At 48.7% G+C, this 17,922-nt stretch overlaps 1 protein-coding gene across 2 annotated transcripts in view; it reads right to left on the bottom strand.

The window, feature by feature from the left end:
- Nucleotides 1–14,934, bottom strand: part of EGFR (epidermal growth factor receptor) — a 211,082-nt gene extending 196,148 nt beyond the window's left edge. The window contains exon 1 of one of the 2 annotated variants that reach the window (XM_046020189.1): nucleotides 14,599–14,934. In XM_046020189.1, the coding sequence (XP_045876145.1) occupies nucleotides 14,599–14,686 (88 nt within the window). In that variant the 5' untranslated portion in view covers nucleotides 14,687–14,934. Of the gene's footprint in view, nucleotides 1–7,094; nucleotides 7,114–14,598 lie in introns of those variants that run through there. The other variant, XM_046020191.1, reaches the window with a different exon arrangement.
- Between the last annotated feature and the right edge of the window lie 2,988 nt (nucleotides 14,935–17,922).

Here is a 17,922-nt window from a genome sequence, read left to right as displayed (position 1 = left end):
ACTCGCAGATATAAAACAACTTTAAAAATAACTTTAAGATACTGTGGGGGTAGGAAACAGCAAGTCTCTAGTGTATGTTAACTCATGACCAGTCTGCTCCCTTGCAAATTTGGAAACAACGATAGAGACTGACGGACTTTCTCGTACTTTCGCGATCCATATAAACACCTGCAGGCCTTGTGATTATGAACCGGGGGAAGAACAGGAACCAAGGGAAGTTCTGAGGACAGAGTCCTAGAAGAAAGGATCAGTCCTTGGGATGGGGCAGGCAGAGGCTCAAAACCCAATGCACCAAGCATTACCTGAAACAGCTTAATTAATTTTAGATCATGTAGTAATTAAAAGAGAGAATGCAGGCCCATTATTTTCGTTCTTTGGAGAGCTGAACTGCTACAAAGTGCCAAGGGCTCAAGGATGTTTGCCTCCTTCCTTGTGAGATGGTGCAGGTGTGCGGGGGACCATGAAGAAGAAATAAAGGCTGGATGGGGGAAGACATGCGTGCCCATCGCAGCCATGTATGCCACGGAAGGGGAGAAGGATGAGCAGAAGAAAATAGACAAAACAGGAGCCTTCACATTAGCCATAACAAGTCTGAAAGTAAAAACAGTGTAGGAATTAATCAGGGCATCCCGAAGACTGGCCTGGAGCCATGCAGGAAAACAACCATCCTCTTTTAAGGGAAAGTAAGACCCTCCATGGAAGGAAAGAGGGGTCAAGCGGTTGTGCTCTGGGAGATGGGGAGCAAGGAGGCAAGGCAAGCTGAGCCTTCCCCTGTCTGGGTCCTGCAGCTTTTGAGGAGGACCCGAAGGCAGGGCGGACATCTGGGGCACAGGCATGCAGCGGCAATGCTCCCCAGTCAGAGGCCAGGGCCTACCCTTCCTCGGCAGATGACCTGGGGTAAGTGACAGGACCTTCCTCAACCCAGGTTCCTCTACACCTACAACAGGGATCATTAAGGTCATAGGTCATGGAGAGGGGCAGCGGTCACAGTGCAAGTCAGCGCTTCAAACATGATGACATCCACCCATTCTGGAATGCGCTTCAGGGACTGGCCTGGTGCTTCTTCCTCCACACACATCATCCGGTCACCGTCCTCTCTCCAGCCCCATGAGATAAGTGCCATTGTTTTTTTTTAAGATTTATCTATCTGTTTTAGAGAAAGGGGGGGCATGGGAGGAGGGGCAGAGGGAGAGAGAGGCTTAAGCAGACTCCTCCCTGAGCATGGAGCCCGACCCAGGGCTCGGTCTCACCACCCTGAGATCCGGACTGGCATGGAAACCAAGAGTCAGAAGCTTAATCCAATGCGTCTCCCAGGGGCCCCGAGATAAGTGCCATTATTATCTTCCTTCAGCCAATGAGGAAACCAGGACTCCCAGGAGTTGCTCAACTGGGCCAGCCACACCCTGCAACCAAAGTAGGGCCTGGGTCCAGAGACAGCACCCCCGTCTGTGACGTCCTGCACGGCCCTCCACGTGCGGAGGAGGCAAGGCCTTAATGCATTACTTCACCCAGAGAAAAGCACCACGCCACAGGTCTAAAGACTTTTTTGGTGTACTCACTGTCTTGTATACTCATTTTAGTCTGATGTGTACATTTTGGTTTTTCAAAATATTTTAACATCAAATAGATGCCAGAAATAAGAAGGTTATTGTTGCCTTTTCTGGAACAACAACAACAAAAACACCCATCAAATGTTAGTGGTGATGAGTCTAGAATCAGTGGCCTAATGCGTTCTTTAGCCTATTATAATAATGTTCACATTGGGAAAATTACAGACATTATAATTTCAGACACACAGAACCAGTGCAAGTTCTCAAACGTCCATGTAGAACAGCCTTTGTTTTAAGAGCAGAGTTACGCCAAGGGCCCTAAACAATTGGCGTAGGTGGCTTTTCTGACCTCTGGCTTCGTCACTGCCTTTCACCCCAAAAATGCAGTCAACTCTTGGCTGAGGAAGTACCCCTTTTCCTCTGAGGCATGAAACCCTGAACGATTTTCCTCATTTTAAATCAGTGACATCCCACTTTACAGCTAGGAAAAAATACAAAGGGACAGAGATTCTTGGGGAGAACCTAGACCAGCAGGTGGGTATACCCCCCTGGTAAGCGACCAGAAGCATATTCTGCGAAGAGTACTACCAACAGGGAGTGCAGGAGAATCCGAGGGCCAGACAGATGCCATCACCCACAAGATGGCCAGGAGACTCAACAGTCACCTATCTCTGGAGTCATCCTGTACTGCTCTGGAAGCGTTACCCTGGCTGCTCACACCATGAGGCACCCCGCCCACCAAATAGGAGAGCCAATCTGGATCACACCAGGTTCTGCTTACCCTGTAGTGGAAGGCTCAGTAGAAATGTGCACAGGTGAGGCTTCACCAATTCAAACTCTCTTTGTGAGGAGATTCATCTGCAGACAGACTTTGTCCCGAGGGGTGCACTGAACCCCTGACAGCTAAGCTATGCTGCTTCCTCAGACAGAGATGGACTTACTGAACTCACCGTTCTCTCTCCACCTCTAAGAGGATACTACCGAGTTGCCATGTTGGGTGGTTCCTTTCAAAATCACTAGGTATTAATTAATTACTATCTGTGATTTTATAAATAATATAATAATTACTATTATTTAAAACTACTCTTAAACTTAGTCAAGGCCTTTTGTGGACTTAGCAGAACAGCTTGTGAACAGGACATGTTGATGACCATGAGATAAGGACTATAGTTGTTACACTCTGTGGTACCTAGTGCTTCACTTTTAATTAGAATTCAACCTTGTAAATAGTGTTCAGAAGTCCCCCAGCCTATAAAACTCTGACTAGACAACAAGTTTGCATTCCGACACCTGTGTTGACCAACATGGCGGCTTCACCACCTGTGCCGACCAACATGGCGGCTTCACCACCTGTGCCGACCAACATGGCGGCTTCACCACCTGTGCCGACCAACATGGCGGCTTCACCACCTGTGCCGACCAACATGGCGGCTTCACCTGTAGCTACCACCTTGCTCTACCTCTTCCCTTATCACCTAGAGAAGAGAAAGCAAGCCTAGAAGGGAAATAGAGTCTGACCTCCTCCCAAAACAACGTCCAAGAAGGAACGGGAAAAAATCCCCCAAGTTGCAAGAGAAGTATATATACACTATTGGCAACTTTCCCCACCCTGGCGCCCCGTTTCCATTGGCTTCATTAGTGTGGTTCAGGCCTTGAATTCATGACTACTGATTTTCCTGGCTATCATTTGAACGTTTTGTTTTTGCAACTGGGCAACATGATGAATATGTAGCAGTCATGGCCCAACACTCTCAAAGCCTAGCTTTTCTAGCCAAGACTTTAAGAACAAGACTCTTGGCATGAGAGAAGATGGACTCCGATAACCACCCAGGTCTTCAAACTGTCTGGGACTTTTCCCATTCGATGCCTCGCCTCCAAACCAGGCACATCACAGAGTTGCATTTAAATGAGAGAGAGAGAGAAAGTCTTTAGAAGACAAAAGTGAAGTGAAAAACTGAGCAACTAGTCTGACTCTTTATGTTGTCCCATTTCACCAAATTGCTCAACTTTCTGTTCTGCCCTGGCTGGGCGGACTTTTGTTGATTGAAGGTGAAGTGGCACAGCTTTTGCCCAAATAACTTATGGAATGCATAGAGGTCAGTTACTAAGCAAGCCCTGACAATCAATACTCTAAGTGCCTCCTGACTGGGAGGGTTTGCTCATTCAACAAGAGATGCATCAGACTTGGCTCTAAAGAAAAAAAATCAATGTTTTCCCTGAATGATATTCTCCAAAGCTCCACAACATCAATGACAACTACAGATTATTCATCCCGTTGACATATGGGATTCTTTCTACTCTGCTTTATAACTAAGAAATATAAACGTTCGTCAGGGGGAATTTCTGCCGGAGTTCTGCTGAAGTTTCCACTATGTAGGAAATAAACAATAAGAAAAAAAAGTTCGTTCTTTCCCAGTGGAGGAAAATAAACACTGTATTCTGACATTTCTTTTTGAAAAGGTAGATCACCACCAATGAGAGATCTACAAACGGTCCCATCACCCGTTCGATTCACTCAAACAAGGAGGCTCCTCTAAGTAAGAGGGGATTTCTGTAATCGTTTCTCCTTAAAGTCAGTGTTTCCAAATATAATGTCAGGCAGAATGGCTTCTTATAAGGGACCTGATATAGAAAACCAGCAATCCTGGAGTGTCCACAACTTGTTAAGTTTGTCCTTAAAAAAACACACAAAGACTCAAAGACTTCATCACAAGAAAAAGTGCGAAAAAACAAAACTGGAGAATATACCCAAATCATGAGGGCACTGGGTATGTAAGTGACAGAAATGTAACAAAAAATTTGAGAGTATTTTGTTAGTCTTTGACTCACAAACAGGACTACTAGGGAAAGGAGGCATCCATGGCTAAAAAGCAACAGTGTCTTAGAGGAGGAGGAAGGAGAGTTTTGGAGACATTTGATACTGGTGTCAGGAGTCTGCTGTATAGCAGGAAAAATCCCAGCAACTCAATGTCGATGAGCTCGGTGACCACGGGCAAACCGCAGAATTGCTGACAGCCTGAGTCCCTCACCTTCGAATGTGGATAAGTGTCCCCATCCCGTGGGGTTCTTAGGAAGCTTGGAGAGATGGCAGTGAAGGCACTGTGTAAACTGTAAAGTGCTAGACAAAGGCAAGGTGTTATTATTATTATGACATCAGTCTTTTAGCATCTCAATCACAGAGCACACTTACGATCTATAAGTTTCAGTATGTAACTTGCACGCATTTAGGTTTGCTTTTAATTTCATAGATGTTTGCAGCTGCAAGGTGCCATCAAACCATCTAGTTGAGTCATTTTATGGAAGCTGAAACTGGGAAGGTAGATTCTAACCTATTTTCTCTATTATAATGGACAACACATTGCAGGGGGGAAAATGCATTAAGCCACGTCCTACGAAAAACTCCTTTAGCAAGACAACTTTTGAAGGAATGATACATGTCTATTCATATTTGTATAAAAACTGATCATAAACACTGGTTATCTCTGACGTTCTAACTTTAAGAAACTACATAATATATTTTTGCAGTCATTTGTCAAAGTTTTTCATTCACAGTCATACATCAAAATTTTCTTTCTTGGTGAAGATTGATTCATAACAGCTTGCAAAAAAGTAAAGAGAGGAAGGAAGTGGGAAAGGAAGGAAGGGAGGGAGGACAGATTAAGGCAATACATTATTCTCACTCATAAATACACTGCGTGCATCCAGTCTATTAAACCACCAGGAAATGCCAGCAGAGGTAAAGAAATCAAGAAGTAACTACACGGATAAGGTTTCTGGTTCTCTATGAACTTTGCGGCAAATCAAAGCCAAGAAAATGTTCTGAAATTCATCAGAGGTCAAAGCCCCTTAAAATCGGTCTTTTAAAAGCCAACAGGTGGCATTATAATTTTTCAACAACCACTTTCATTTTCCTGGCATTCATCTGGAATCAAAATAGATGACAGTGACGTGGGGTGGGGGGTAGATGTTCTGGGTTTTTTTTTTTTTCTTTTCATGGAAAAGAGATGATAATCATTTAAATTTCTGATACTATATTAAAATACACTTTCAAAACCAGATCTCGCAAGTTAGTACTAGAACACACACAAATCGTTCGTCTAAGTGATCTTACTCAGCACAATTTAACTATTTGCTATGGCCTGTGATATAGAAGAATGAACCAGGAGATGCCTGTAAACACAGACAAGCCGGCAGTTGTCAGATAGTCAATGTCTGCGAGCAAATAACCCAGGGTTTTTGACGTTACAAAAAAAAAAATCTTTCTGAAAACCTTTCTGAAATCTCATTTACGGCGGTAAGAACATTTCCAGGAGCCCATGCCCGTCCTTGAGGACTAGCCCAGATTCAAGACGTGATTTGTTTTTATTCCAGACTCTGAAATAGTGGGAAGTTTATGAGCATGGGCAAAGGAACAAAAACAGGCACAGTTTTCCCCCTTAAAACGTTAGTGTGTCATGTCGGAGAGATTATACACAATGCATCAATTTTCTGCAAAACCTGGAGTGAAAGAAAGGAACTTTCAGTTATAGTATCATTATATCATGTGTAAGGAAACACAACTAAGGCAACCATGACCTCACCCAGCACGGGCAGGCCCGCGTGTGTGCACAGTGGCGCACCTTCAGGTATCAGGTTTCTGGTTTTAAAGTAAAATCCTTCCAAAATGTTATTAAAACCACTGCTAAGTACAGGCATCTGGAACCACTTCTCTATTCCCTGTGACATAAAGGCATGGGTACCCAAGGTAGCACAACCAATTGTATTCATTCTTCACTACAAATCCACCTGTTTCCAAATGCTCTCTGCCAAGAAACAGGTAAGTCTGCAATTTTCCCCAGCGAATCAGGACACGGATGTCTTCTAACACGTGTGGCAGTAGCTCAGTTCACGTGAGACATTTTCTGACTTCAATGTGATTCAGCGTGCATTTACTATGTCTAAAATTATGAAGACTTTTTTGTCTGTTTTCTGTGGTAGGAGTTAATAAAGTACATCAAGGGATCATTTTTCTTATTCAAAACAAGCTGTAGGGCCAAATTATGCTACTGGGAAGAATGCTGAAACTATCAACTATAACCCAGATTCTTCACATCCGGCCGTAAGTTTAAAAAAGGCCATTTTCATTTTTAAAGATAAAATGTGTCATGTCTCAGGCACTTAACATTTGACGTTGCAAGTTTCCTTGTGGTCATTTAGGAAAATAAAGCAGGAAATTCTAAAACCTTAGCAGGTGCTCTAATAAAACAGTCACATTTATGTGATGACCGGTGACGCTGGGCTTGCTGAAGGGGGGGCAGCAAGTTCACCAGCACGTCCTCATTCTTTCCTCTCTGCCTGGAGATGGGACAAAGTCTCCTTGTTGAGATCCAGCTAAACTCTTCTGAGAAACTGCCCCCATCACAGAAATAGGATTAACCCCGTTTGGGGACTGTCGCTGAAATCCCAAATTGCCTCTGTTCTAAGACGTTGGATTACACGGGTTCTTCCTGTCTCTCTCCCTTTTCAGCCCTTCCCAATGCGAGCGCTTTGAAGATAAGTAGTTACCTTCTTCCTCTTGTAGATCCAGAAACCAGCAGGAGGTCTGCGTGTAGCGTCTGTGGTCCTAGACCTGGCGTGCATCAGAATCTCCTGCAAGGCTCCCATCCCCAGCCTGTGAGCCCCATCCCATAAGGATCCTATTCAGAGGTCCAGGTAGGGGATCCAGGAACGTGCGTTTCTAGCAGCGTCAAAGGGCTGCTGCGGCTCTCTTGGGAAACACATCCCGAAAGCCACTGTAATAGGCTTTTCCCGAATTCATGGGGAAAAAAATTCAACTTTGAGACTGATTTACTACGGAAATATCAAATTATTCCTGGACCTTCAGGAAGCTCAGGCAATGAGTAAGCAACGGGAGTCTGAGAACAAAGACAAAATTTCTTCTCTGCCATAGCTTGGTGCCCTCATCAGGATTGCCTAAGCAGTTTCTAAAGACGTGTGTGCTGGCACTCCGTCCCATAGGAAGATTTTATTCGGCCGGTCTAGGGTGCTGCGAGGCATCCTCCTTCTGCATTCTCCCCAAGTGATTCTAAGGTTCCAAAGCTATGGCTTAAAAAAAAAAATTCACCTCATCTTTTCAGTTCAGTCACTAATGTACAAACCGAGCGATCTGATGCTGCCGTAAGAAATGGGGCTCCCGTCTGAGGATGTGTGGCGGGATACAAGGAGTGTTCCCAGGGCTCTCGGATGCTCTGTGTTACTCATCGCTTGCTTCTAACTGCAACTCCTCCGGCTGCAGACCCAACCACAGCGGACGGGCGGGGAAAGCAGCAGGTGACCCAGAACGCAGCCTGGTCAATGCGAACGGAGCCAGGGAGCAGGAGACAGGCTGGGGGCTGGGGTTATTTTATGGCCAAAGACAACCCCTGCAATGGAAACATCTCATCAAAGGACAAGTCAAGGCCACGCTGCTCTCCTGGGCTCCGCACCCCTCTGCTCTACCTACCGCCCCTTCACCTTTCCCATCGGAGCACCCCACGTCCACCCAACCCACTCTTCCTCCTGGGGCATTCACAGCCCCTGTGAGGGGCAATGGTGTTTCATCCTGACTTCCAGGGCAGAACCCTGGTGTCACCTGGGATCCTCTCGGTCTCTCGCGTACTGGTTACACATTAACGGCCTCCGGTCCACCTGAGTCACTCCTCCTGCATGCTCTGTTCAGCATCTCTCCTGGCCCGCAGGACTCACTGAGCTCCCTATTTCCCTGTTGCCTCCGCAGGCCACTCCCACTCCTGCTGGAATCCTTGGTCTCAAGCACCCAACCCATGGGGCCCGTTCCCAGGTTAGACCTCCCCCCAAGAGCCTCCCCTGGGGGAGGGGGGCAGCGAAGTTCTTGTCGGGTGTAGCCTCCCCATCTCCCCCTTCTCCTCCCATCGCACCAAACAACCAGGGCTCCTCGGGCCTCTGCTACTATGGGACCTACTCTTGGGGATACCTTCGTGTTGTCTTCTCCAGGGAAACACCCACAGCTCGGGCAATAGCCGGCCCCCTCTCCAGGTGGAATTAAAAGCAAAGAATAATACCGGAACACTCCATCCCATTCAGAATTCTATCACTGCTTCTGTGACACTGTTTCACACTTTGTTATCTAGAGATTTCTCTTCCCCTAACCAACTAAAGGGCAAGCACCAAACCTGATTCATTCCTAAGTCTCCAAATGCCGACAGGACAGAGCAAACTGCGCACTGTGGCTCAAACACAAAGAAAATAAAAGCCCAAGTTGTAATAGGTAGCACTTCGTGTCCTTATACTCAAAGGACAAACAACAGAGGTTAACTTATGCAATTATTTCTACTAAATGAGGGCCAGGTGTGCTGGTCCACCAGCACCGGACAGAACTTGGAGCGAAGAAGGAAATTCTATCCCCCTGTGTTCACTTTCACATACTACTTTCTGAAGCAAACTGCTGAAATTTGGTAGGAGTAGAATTTATTTTAAGCCTATGCAATTCACAGATGCTTCGTCAACACTCTCAGCATTTGATATTATACTTTAGGGCCTGCAGAGATTAAAATGTCAAACCCAGCACTTAGTTTCTAACAGGGATAAGTAAACAAGCCACCACTGCTCACTGGCCCTAAACACCCTTCCTGCTCCCAGCTGGCTCCGGGAACTTTCTAGACAACTGTATCGAGTGTGTCTATCTGAATGTGTAGGAAGGAGACTGCACCTAAAGACTCTAAAGAAGTGAAAATTTCAGTCAAACCGGTTATTTGACATAAGCTTGGATCCTTGCCTGAATTCAAACTAACCTGCTCATGCCCATAGGCTGGATGGCGGGCTACCCTGAGATGTTGTGCAAAGAGCCAACTGTTGGGATTGTCTAGAAAAGACAACCTTTCAGGAGGAAAATGAAAAAGAAGGAACAGAGAGAAGCTGTGATGTCAATAGGAATGGTCCATGAGAACAAGGTTTATATTTTATTCCCTACGTGTGTTGATGCCTTAAAAACAAGCAAGTGATAACTGAGGCCAAAAATGTTCCTCAGGATAATTTCAAATGCCCAAAAGTGACAGAAGAAAACAAAACTTAAGTAGTTCAGTACAGATCTGAGGAGCAGAGTCTCGTTTTTTGAAATCGTATACGTGGGAACAATGCCCGGGTGGACCATTCTAGAACTTTGTGCTTTTTTCAAAACATACCCCTATTAATAAAACCTAACTTTAAAGCAGCCCACTTCTACTGTATTAAGTCCAAATTAAAACACACACAGGGGCGCCTGGGTGGCTCAGTGGGTTAAAGCCTCTGCCTTCAGCTTGGGTCACGATCCCAGAGTCCTGGGATGGAGCCCCGCACTGCGCTCTCTGCTCAGCAGGGAGCCTGCTTCTCCCTCTCTCTCTGCCTGCCTCTCTGCCTACTTGTGATCTCTGTCAAATAAATAAATAAAATCTTTAAAAAATAATAAAATAAATTTTTAAAAAAACACCACACACACACACACATACACACACAAACACACAACTTTCACAGCAAGCCTTGGTGCAAGGACCAAATGACTTCCTAGGTAGGTCCTTCAGCATTCTGATCCCACCCTAATTCTGGGGCCTTGGGCACCAGTGTTGGGGCTCTCTTCCCTCAAGGTTCATAATCATCAATTTAATACCGGACTTGGTTTGCCACTCCTGTTAGGAGAGTTTCAGACACTAGCTCCTGGTCCTGAAGCTTAGATCAAAGGGGAAAAAAAAAGATTTCTTTTTATACAGGGCAGACTGCTTCATCTTCACTGACACTACCTCTAAAAACATTTCAAAACATGTTAGCGCTGTCACGTGGACCGAGTCCAATCATGTAGCACAATGGATTTTGGCAATCAGATTCTTCAAACTTCAGAATGAGTTTCTGAAAAATTAGAGACTATGAAACTAATTGCATAAAGCCAGAAATAATGGTCAAAAACCTACTGGAGCTATCAACCAGCTACTGCTAGACAGAGCCATACAGGTTTGAGTACATGACAGATACAAGTCCCGTGGGTCTCCTTTTCAGATCTGGAAAGCAATTTACTAACACGCACCTTCCTTGATTTATGATGGGGCTGTGTCCCCATACGCCCATTATAAATTAAAAATATTTTAAGTTGAAAATACACTGGATACACCCAACCTAGCAAATACCATAGCTTACCCTAACCTACCTTAAATGTATACAGAACACTCACATTAGCCTACAGGTGGATAAAATCCAACACAAAGTCTGTTTTATATGAAGTGTTGAATGGCTCATGTAGTTTGCTGAATTCTGTCCTTAAAGTGACAAACGGGATGGTTATCGGCCTGTGGGCTGTTGACCATGGTCACTGAGGAGGAGCGCTGCCGACTGCGGACCCCACCCAGTATCACTGGAGAGGACTGTACCATGTTATCACTAGCCCGGGGTAAAGATCCAAATTAAAATTCCAAGTAGAGTTTCTAGTGAACGTGCATTGCTTTCACACCATCTTAAAAAAAAAAAAAAAAGGTAAGACAAACTATTGTAAATCGAGGATCATCTGTACGTAATTAATGGCTTAAGGAATCCCACTGTGGAAGCACTGGTAGAAACTATTAAGATCACCCCTGCCCCCTTTTAACTCATGTCTGGCACATTCTATGCACTCAGTAAATACTCCTTGGATTTAGAAATGAGGACTCAGGAGCCTGGAGCTGGTAAGTGACACAACTGCCTCGACACAGAGCTAGAACGAGAAGACAGACTTCCTGGCTTCCGGCCAGGACTGAACTGGCATCCTCACATCTGAACTCCCTAGAGAAAAGGGTAGGGGTTCTTCACCTTGGATAGGATTCAAAATCCTCTTTTATTCCTCTTCAACAGAGCCCAGACCTACTGAATCGAGACTGTCTTCAGAGGAGGAGCCAGGACAGCTTCCCCACTGGAGAACGCCTGCCTTCTCCAGAATACCACCCAGGCTCTCTTCTAGAATAACACCTTGACCTCTCCACTTTGCAAGAGGGAGGGGCGTGCTTAACCATTCCCGAGCAATCTCCAGGCTCCCTCAGCTCTGGTGACAGAGCTGCCCCCACAGAAGGCAAGCAGAGCGATCAATGAGGAAATGACCAAGGATCTAGACCACCAAACTGACATTTGCTCCAAGCTTCCCACCGAGACCAAGTCTAAGGAGCCGGTTCCCTGGTCCTTTTCCTCCCTGCTAGCAGCATCGAACATTAGGTGATCCCACACTCGGAAGTGGCTCTTCCCAAAACAGAACTCGCTCAAGGGGTGGAGTCAGGTGGTTGAGGCAGGACCCCAGGCGGAGAAGGCTTGAGTTTGAATCCTGCCTCTGCTTCCTTTTTTTTTTTTAAGATTTTATTTTATTTATTTGACAGAGAGAGATCACAAGTAGATAGAGAGGCAGGCAGAGAGAGAGAGAGAGAGAGGGAGGCAGGCTCCCTGCTGAGCAGAGAGCCCGATGCGGGACTCGATCCCAGGACCCCGAGATCATGACCTGAGCCGAAGGCAGCGGCATAACCCACTGAGCCACCCAGGAGCCCCCCTGCCTCTGCCTCTTACTAAATGTGGAAGTTACTTTACTTCTCTGTACCTCAGTTTCCCATTTTATAAACAGAGTACCCACTACATATGCTTAACCTAAGTATTAAAAGGACACTTAAAACAGTGTCTGACAGTACTAAGCGCAATCAGAATGGAAGATACCGTATCTTAGAACCAAAAAAGTCTCTCTAAAATGAGCAAATTTTCTTGAACACACTGAATCTTACATGGGTTTTCAACGCCTTTTATAAAAATATCTCATTCTACATTTTTAACAATTTACCCCTTAAAACTGTTTTTGTTTTTTTTTTAATGTTACTCTAACAGAATGAGATTTGTTCGCCTACTCTCACAATTTTATTCAGGAGCATTCTGTTCGAAGCAAATACAGGACAAATTAAGCAGTATTTATATTTTTCTCAGAAACAAATTTCCAAGGCACTAATAGCAGTGTTCAAAGCAGTAATAGCAAAGAGCTGTGAACACTTCTGGAGTTTAAAAAAAAAAAAGGTGGTGCTTTGGAGGAGCTCCAAGAGTCAATTTAAAATACAGAGGGGGTCCCTGTAGCAGAGAGGGAGAGATGCTGCCTGCCTAAGAGGACTCTATCGTCTGCTGATTCAGGAGCAGGTCCACAGTCTCTAGGACTCCCCGCAGAGATGAAGGGGAGCCATTCAGACCCCTTAAAGGACGCAGAGCTTTCCACCAGCTCTGTCAGTGAAAAAACTAACCTTTTATTACTGAAATCACTCCCACCTCCTCTTTCCTATATTCTGCAAGACTGTTACCATTCCAGATGTTCCAAAAGATTCTACGTCCCATACACTGGCAGGTAATCTTTCCAGAGACTTTACCAGTCTCTCCTCCACGACAGTGACTCCCGAATCTGGCTGCCCCGCAGAACCACCAGAGGAGCTTTTCAAAAACCCCGATGCCCAGGGCTCATCCCAGGCCAATGAAATCAGAATGTCTGGGGTTGGGAGCCAGATATAATTTTGTTTTGTTTTGTTAAAATTCCAAGCGATTCTTACGTCCAACAAAGTTTGGGAACCACTGGTTTATGCATTAATGTTCCCCTAACAAACTCGCTCAGCACCAAACCCGGACTCCCTATGCCAATGACATCAACAGCAAGTACAGACCTGACTCTTGGAACCCGGGTTGCTTGATTTTGAAATTGTGTAATTAAACTTTCTGAGGCATGTTTCTCATGTCAAGTGGGTTTATGGCGGGTAGTCACGAAGCCAGACTCACTCATGTTCAGTCTGGACATTTGGCACCCATGAACCATGGACAGCAATCTTTAAAAAAAAAAAAAAAATTAAAATGCTGGTTGGCCCAAAGTCAAACTCTTCAAAGAGCTAAAAGGGACATCTCAAGGAGAAAAATCCCGGAATGTTCAGTAGGAAAGTTTGGTGTGAGCCTTATTTTTGAAAAATCGTGGGGACCTGACTAGGATGGGTACCGCCCTATGAACTTCGGCTGCAGGACCCAGCTGTGCCGCCGCTGCTGGTCCCAACGCTGGGTCCAGCTGCACCTTAAAGCAGGGATACGAAACCAAAGGGCTGCAGGTGGGGGCAAATCTCACAAGTTCCCGGGAAGCGACGATGTAGCGAAACCCCACAAGCCCGAGGGGCGTGGACGCCTAGGAGGGAGCTCTGGGCTGGCCAGGAGCTGGGTTTCCCACCCCACAACCCCCCACCTGCACCCGGACCGAGAGCAGGGCAAACGTTGGGGGTCTGCGCCCAAGGGGCGGGCCCGACCCCACCCCCTTTTTTGCTTAGGCGGAAACTACGCCTTTCCTTCCCCGCGGCCCCAGGTAGAGGCAGACTCGAGACCCTCTGGCCCCTCAGCTCAAAGCTGCAACACCACACCTGGGAAAAGGGCTTGCACGGTCCTGTGACGCACCCAGGCCTGGCCCCGGGTCCCCCGGAGCGGCTCAAGTCCGAGACCCGGGTGCAGGGAGGACGCGCGGTGGGGTCGGCTCGGGAAGCCGCGCGTCCCAGGAGGCCCGAGGAGTGAGCGAGACGGATTCCGGGGGGTCGTTCCCCTGCTTCCCCAAGCGCCTGGGGCGCGCGCCCCGGGCCCGGCCTGGCCCCGCGGGAGTACAGGCGCGGGGCGCACGTGCGGGAACCGAGCCGCCGCCGCCGCGGGAACCAGAGCTCTCTGCGCCAACTTCTTGCCTCCGTAGGCGGACGCGGCGCAGGAGGCCGGGAAAGTGAGGACGGAAAGTTGCGAGCGCTCCGGGGCGCCGAGCTCCGGCCGGTGGTTCCCACACCCCGTCCGCAGCCCCGCTGCCCCGCGCACGGAGCCTCCCGTCCTGGGCCGCCTCACGCTCGCCCAGCCCAGAAACGAAACGTCCAGTTCCTCCCACGGTCCCGGCCAGAGGCGCAGCTGATCCTCAAGGAAACAGGAAAGGAGGGCCGGGCGGCGCGGGACGCCGAGCCGGTGCCGCTGGAGCGAGCTGGGCCGGCTGCGGGTCGAGGCGCTTCGGGAGGCGGCGCGGGCCGGCGGGACTCGCTCTTACCTTTCTTCTCCTCCAGCGCCGGACTCGCCGGGAAGTGCGCGGCCAGCAGGACCAGGAGCGCGGCTCCCGCCGTCCCCGAGGGTCGCATCGTTGCCCCCAAGCGCCGGCTCGGGGTCTCCGCAATCAGGCGGGACCGAGTCAGGCGGCGGTGCGCGGGGACGGCCGCGGCGGCGAGGCGGGACTCGGGTGGACGCGGAGGTCGCCTGTCGTCCGGTCTGGGAGGCGGCAGTCGCCGGGGCTCGCTCGGGACTCGCTCGGGACTCGCGCCGGGCTCGGGCCGCCCTGACCGCGGGCGTGCACACCGTGCCGGGGGCGGAGGCTGCTGCGGCCGCGCTGCGCCGGGGGCTGCCCAGACGTCTAGCTCGCGGGGGCGGGGGCCGGGAAGGCTGGGCTGGAAGGAGGAGGGACCAGGCGGCGGAGGAGGGATCGGGAGGAGCCGAGGAGGAGCGGCGTGCGAGGAGAGGGGAGGAAGAGTCCGCGGCGAGGACCGCAGGCGGGCACCGGCCGGAGAGGCGGCGGACGGCGGTGGCCTCTGTCTGTCCAAGCGCATCGGGGAGGCCCGGGGTGGAGAGAGGAGGCGACGTCCGGGAGCCGAGCCGGCGCCCTTAGGAGCTCATTTCCGAGGGGGACGTTCCCTGCGCTGTCCCTCCGGACCCAGTCCTCGCGGACAGGCACAGTTACCCAGTGACCCAGCCTCCGTCGAGCCAGATTTGTACCAGGGCCCCCCATTTTCGCCTTCCGTCCCTCCAACTTTAGGAGCAGACTTTCACTATCTCGGGGCAAACCGGACGCGCCTTAGGCCCAAGGCCGGAGAAGGGCAGGGCTGGGAAACCATTGCTTTACTCTGGCCCCCAACTCCTCCACTGCATCCCAGGACCCTAATGGGGGCTAGAAGCTGGTCTGGCAGCCCAGTGTTCCTCGCCGTGCCCTCCTGGCAGGAGTGCCAAGCGTCCGAGTTGGAGCTCTTAAGTCTCAAGTCAAGCACTCTAGAAATTGACCGAAATAAGGGAACCCACCTTTGACTCAGGAATGGGCTTTGGAAAATATTAGTTGAATGAATGCGTGAGTACCCAGAGTGCACAGCATTTCGTATGCCGGGAACCAGCCAAGAGTACCGAAAACGCAAGAACGTGTGTCAATTACTTCACCAAAGACCCACGCTTCAAGTAAAGGCTTAACACGAACACCTGGGAGATACTTTTAAGAAGGTGCCCAGCTGCCCTGAGACGACCAGGTAACTCAAGCAGGAGAAAGGCTGTTCCAAAGGGGGCGGGGGAGGGGGGCGGGGCTATTCTCATGGTTCCTTCCCAGACTGGACAGATAGGTGCTGGCCCCGTCCTACAACCAGGTTCCCTCCTCTCCTCGCAAGATTCACTAGGGACATTCAGGCCTGGTTCAGCTGTCATCTCCCCACTGTTTGAGGTAGAAATCACCCACCTAGAGTAAGTGGAGTTACAGCCCAGAACATCCCTGCTGCTGGAGGAAGGGTCCAGAACACAGGGCTCCTCAATATCCAGAGAACCTGCGTTTTTTCTTCTGAATGTAGGGTCCTGCTTGTTTGTCCCTTTGTCTTAACAAGTAAGAACAACCACTGAGCCTTCTGGACTCCTTTAGGCCCTGGGTGGAAAAGGCCATGAAGATTCCGCAGGCCACGTGTTGGTTTCCTCCCCACGTTCCAAACAAGGACTTAAAGCCGTTTGCAAAGAAACACGACCACGGAAGTAACCCAAGTTGGAGAAGAGCAAACCAGAACCAGCAACATCACAGTGGAACAGAGGATCAGTCTGGAAGTCAGTCTTACAGCAGATCGACACACAGCAAAGCCCTGGGCATTTACTTAACAAGGTCACAGATTCGGCTCTGACATTGCTGTCAAGGAAATCCGAGGGATGGCACAAATCATAGGTCCACATGTTAAAACACCAGCCGATTAAGGATACAACTAACTTATTTTTACTTTTTGAAGATTTTTTTTTATTTATTACTTGACAGAGAGCCGCAGCGAGAGAGGGAACACAAGCGGGGGAGTGGCAAAGGGAGAAAAAGGCTTTCCGATGCGGGGCTCGATCCCAGGACCCTGAGATCATGGCCTGAGCTGAAGGCAGACGCTTAAGGACTGAGCCACCAGGCGCCCCAGAGCTACAACTCGTTGTTAAGGCTGCACAGCAATCTCTTCCACGGGCCCCTCCAAGGTGTGTAGACTTCGGAGTTCGCACTGGCCACTGCTTTGTCATAGAATTAACCTTTATAGTGATATTTTGTCCCAGCAACCTTTGATCTGCTCTGATGGCATCTCAGGAAGCCAAGCTTTAGGAAAACAATTACTCAAGGAGGCCGGGGGACGCTTTAGGCACACCGTCCGGCCCTGGGTTGATCCCAAGGAATGGACAAGAATGGATGGCCTTAACATCCTACCGGGATACCTGTGTCAAGTCTGAGTTTCTCCTGCGAGTTTGTGATGGAAGGGGTGACATTCCAGATGATTTGGTACTCTCTGGCAGGTACGGGGACTGTGGTGATTATGTGTTACGCGTGAGGTGAAAACCCATATGGCCAACCTGGCAGGGCTGGCATCCTGTTAAGAGAACAGAGCTGTGCCCGGACTGGGCCCTGCGTAAAGGGTTTTTAGGTACCCAGTGTCTGCAGAGACAGCGGCATGTGCCATGCCACATCCCACGCAAAGGCGACCACCATAGGAATAAGCAGGTCAGCACCGACTCCATGCTAAGGACGGATCGGAATTGAGCTCATCTGACTCCCCATGAGCTAGGTTACACTTCGCTTGCCTTTTATATCAAGATGACGCTGCACAATGACACTGGCTTGGAAAGGTCAAATAAATAACTTCGCCAATGTCCCAAAGTAGTATTTGCAAGCCCTGAAGCCAGCCTCGAACCCAAACTCGGACCGTGTTCTCCATCACTCTGACGCTACAACTTTTCAAATCGAGACATCAGGATTCCAAATTCTATTTCAGAATGTGTCTTGGAAAGTTTTCAGAGCAGCTACAACCCAAATTTCTGCTTGGCCGGAGACATTGCTGGATAAGGCACCCATGCACATCGTATTAGCGGGGACGTACTGAGACGGTAGCGTTTCCCATATTAAATTTCATATGATCTATCAATTTCCATAACAGCCTGTTCTTTCTCTTTGCGAGCTACAAATTGGAAACCGTTTTGCTCTTCTGATGAGCAGTTTTCCTCTTTTGAACTTTCTATTTTAAATAAGACTTTAATCTTTTCTAGAAGAACATGGTGGTGAGTCCCCTGCAGCCACACATTCTGTGGGAAGGGAGGAGAAACGGGTTATTTGACAGGGTAA

Source organism: Meles meles, chromosome 10, assembly GCF_922984935.1.
Source record: "Meles meles chromosome 10, mMelMel3.1 paternal haplotype, whole genome shotgun sequence".
Taxonomy (NCBI): Eukaryota; Metazoa; Chordata; class Mammalia; order Carnivora; family Mustelidae; genus Meles; species Meles meles.
The sequence above is the reverse complement of the archived record's forward strand: the minus strand, read 5'-3'. Positions and strand labels throughout refer to the sequence as shown.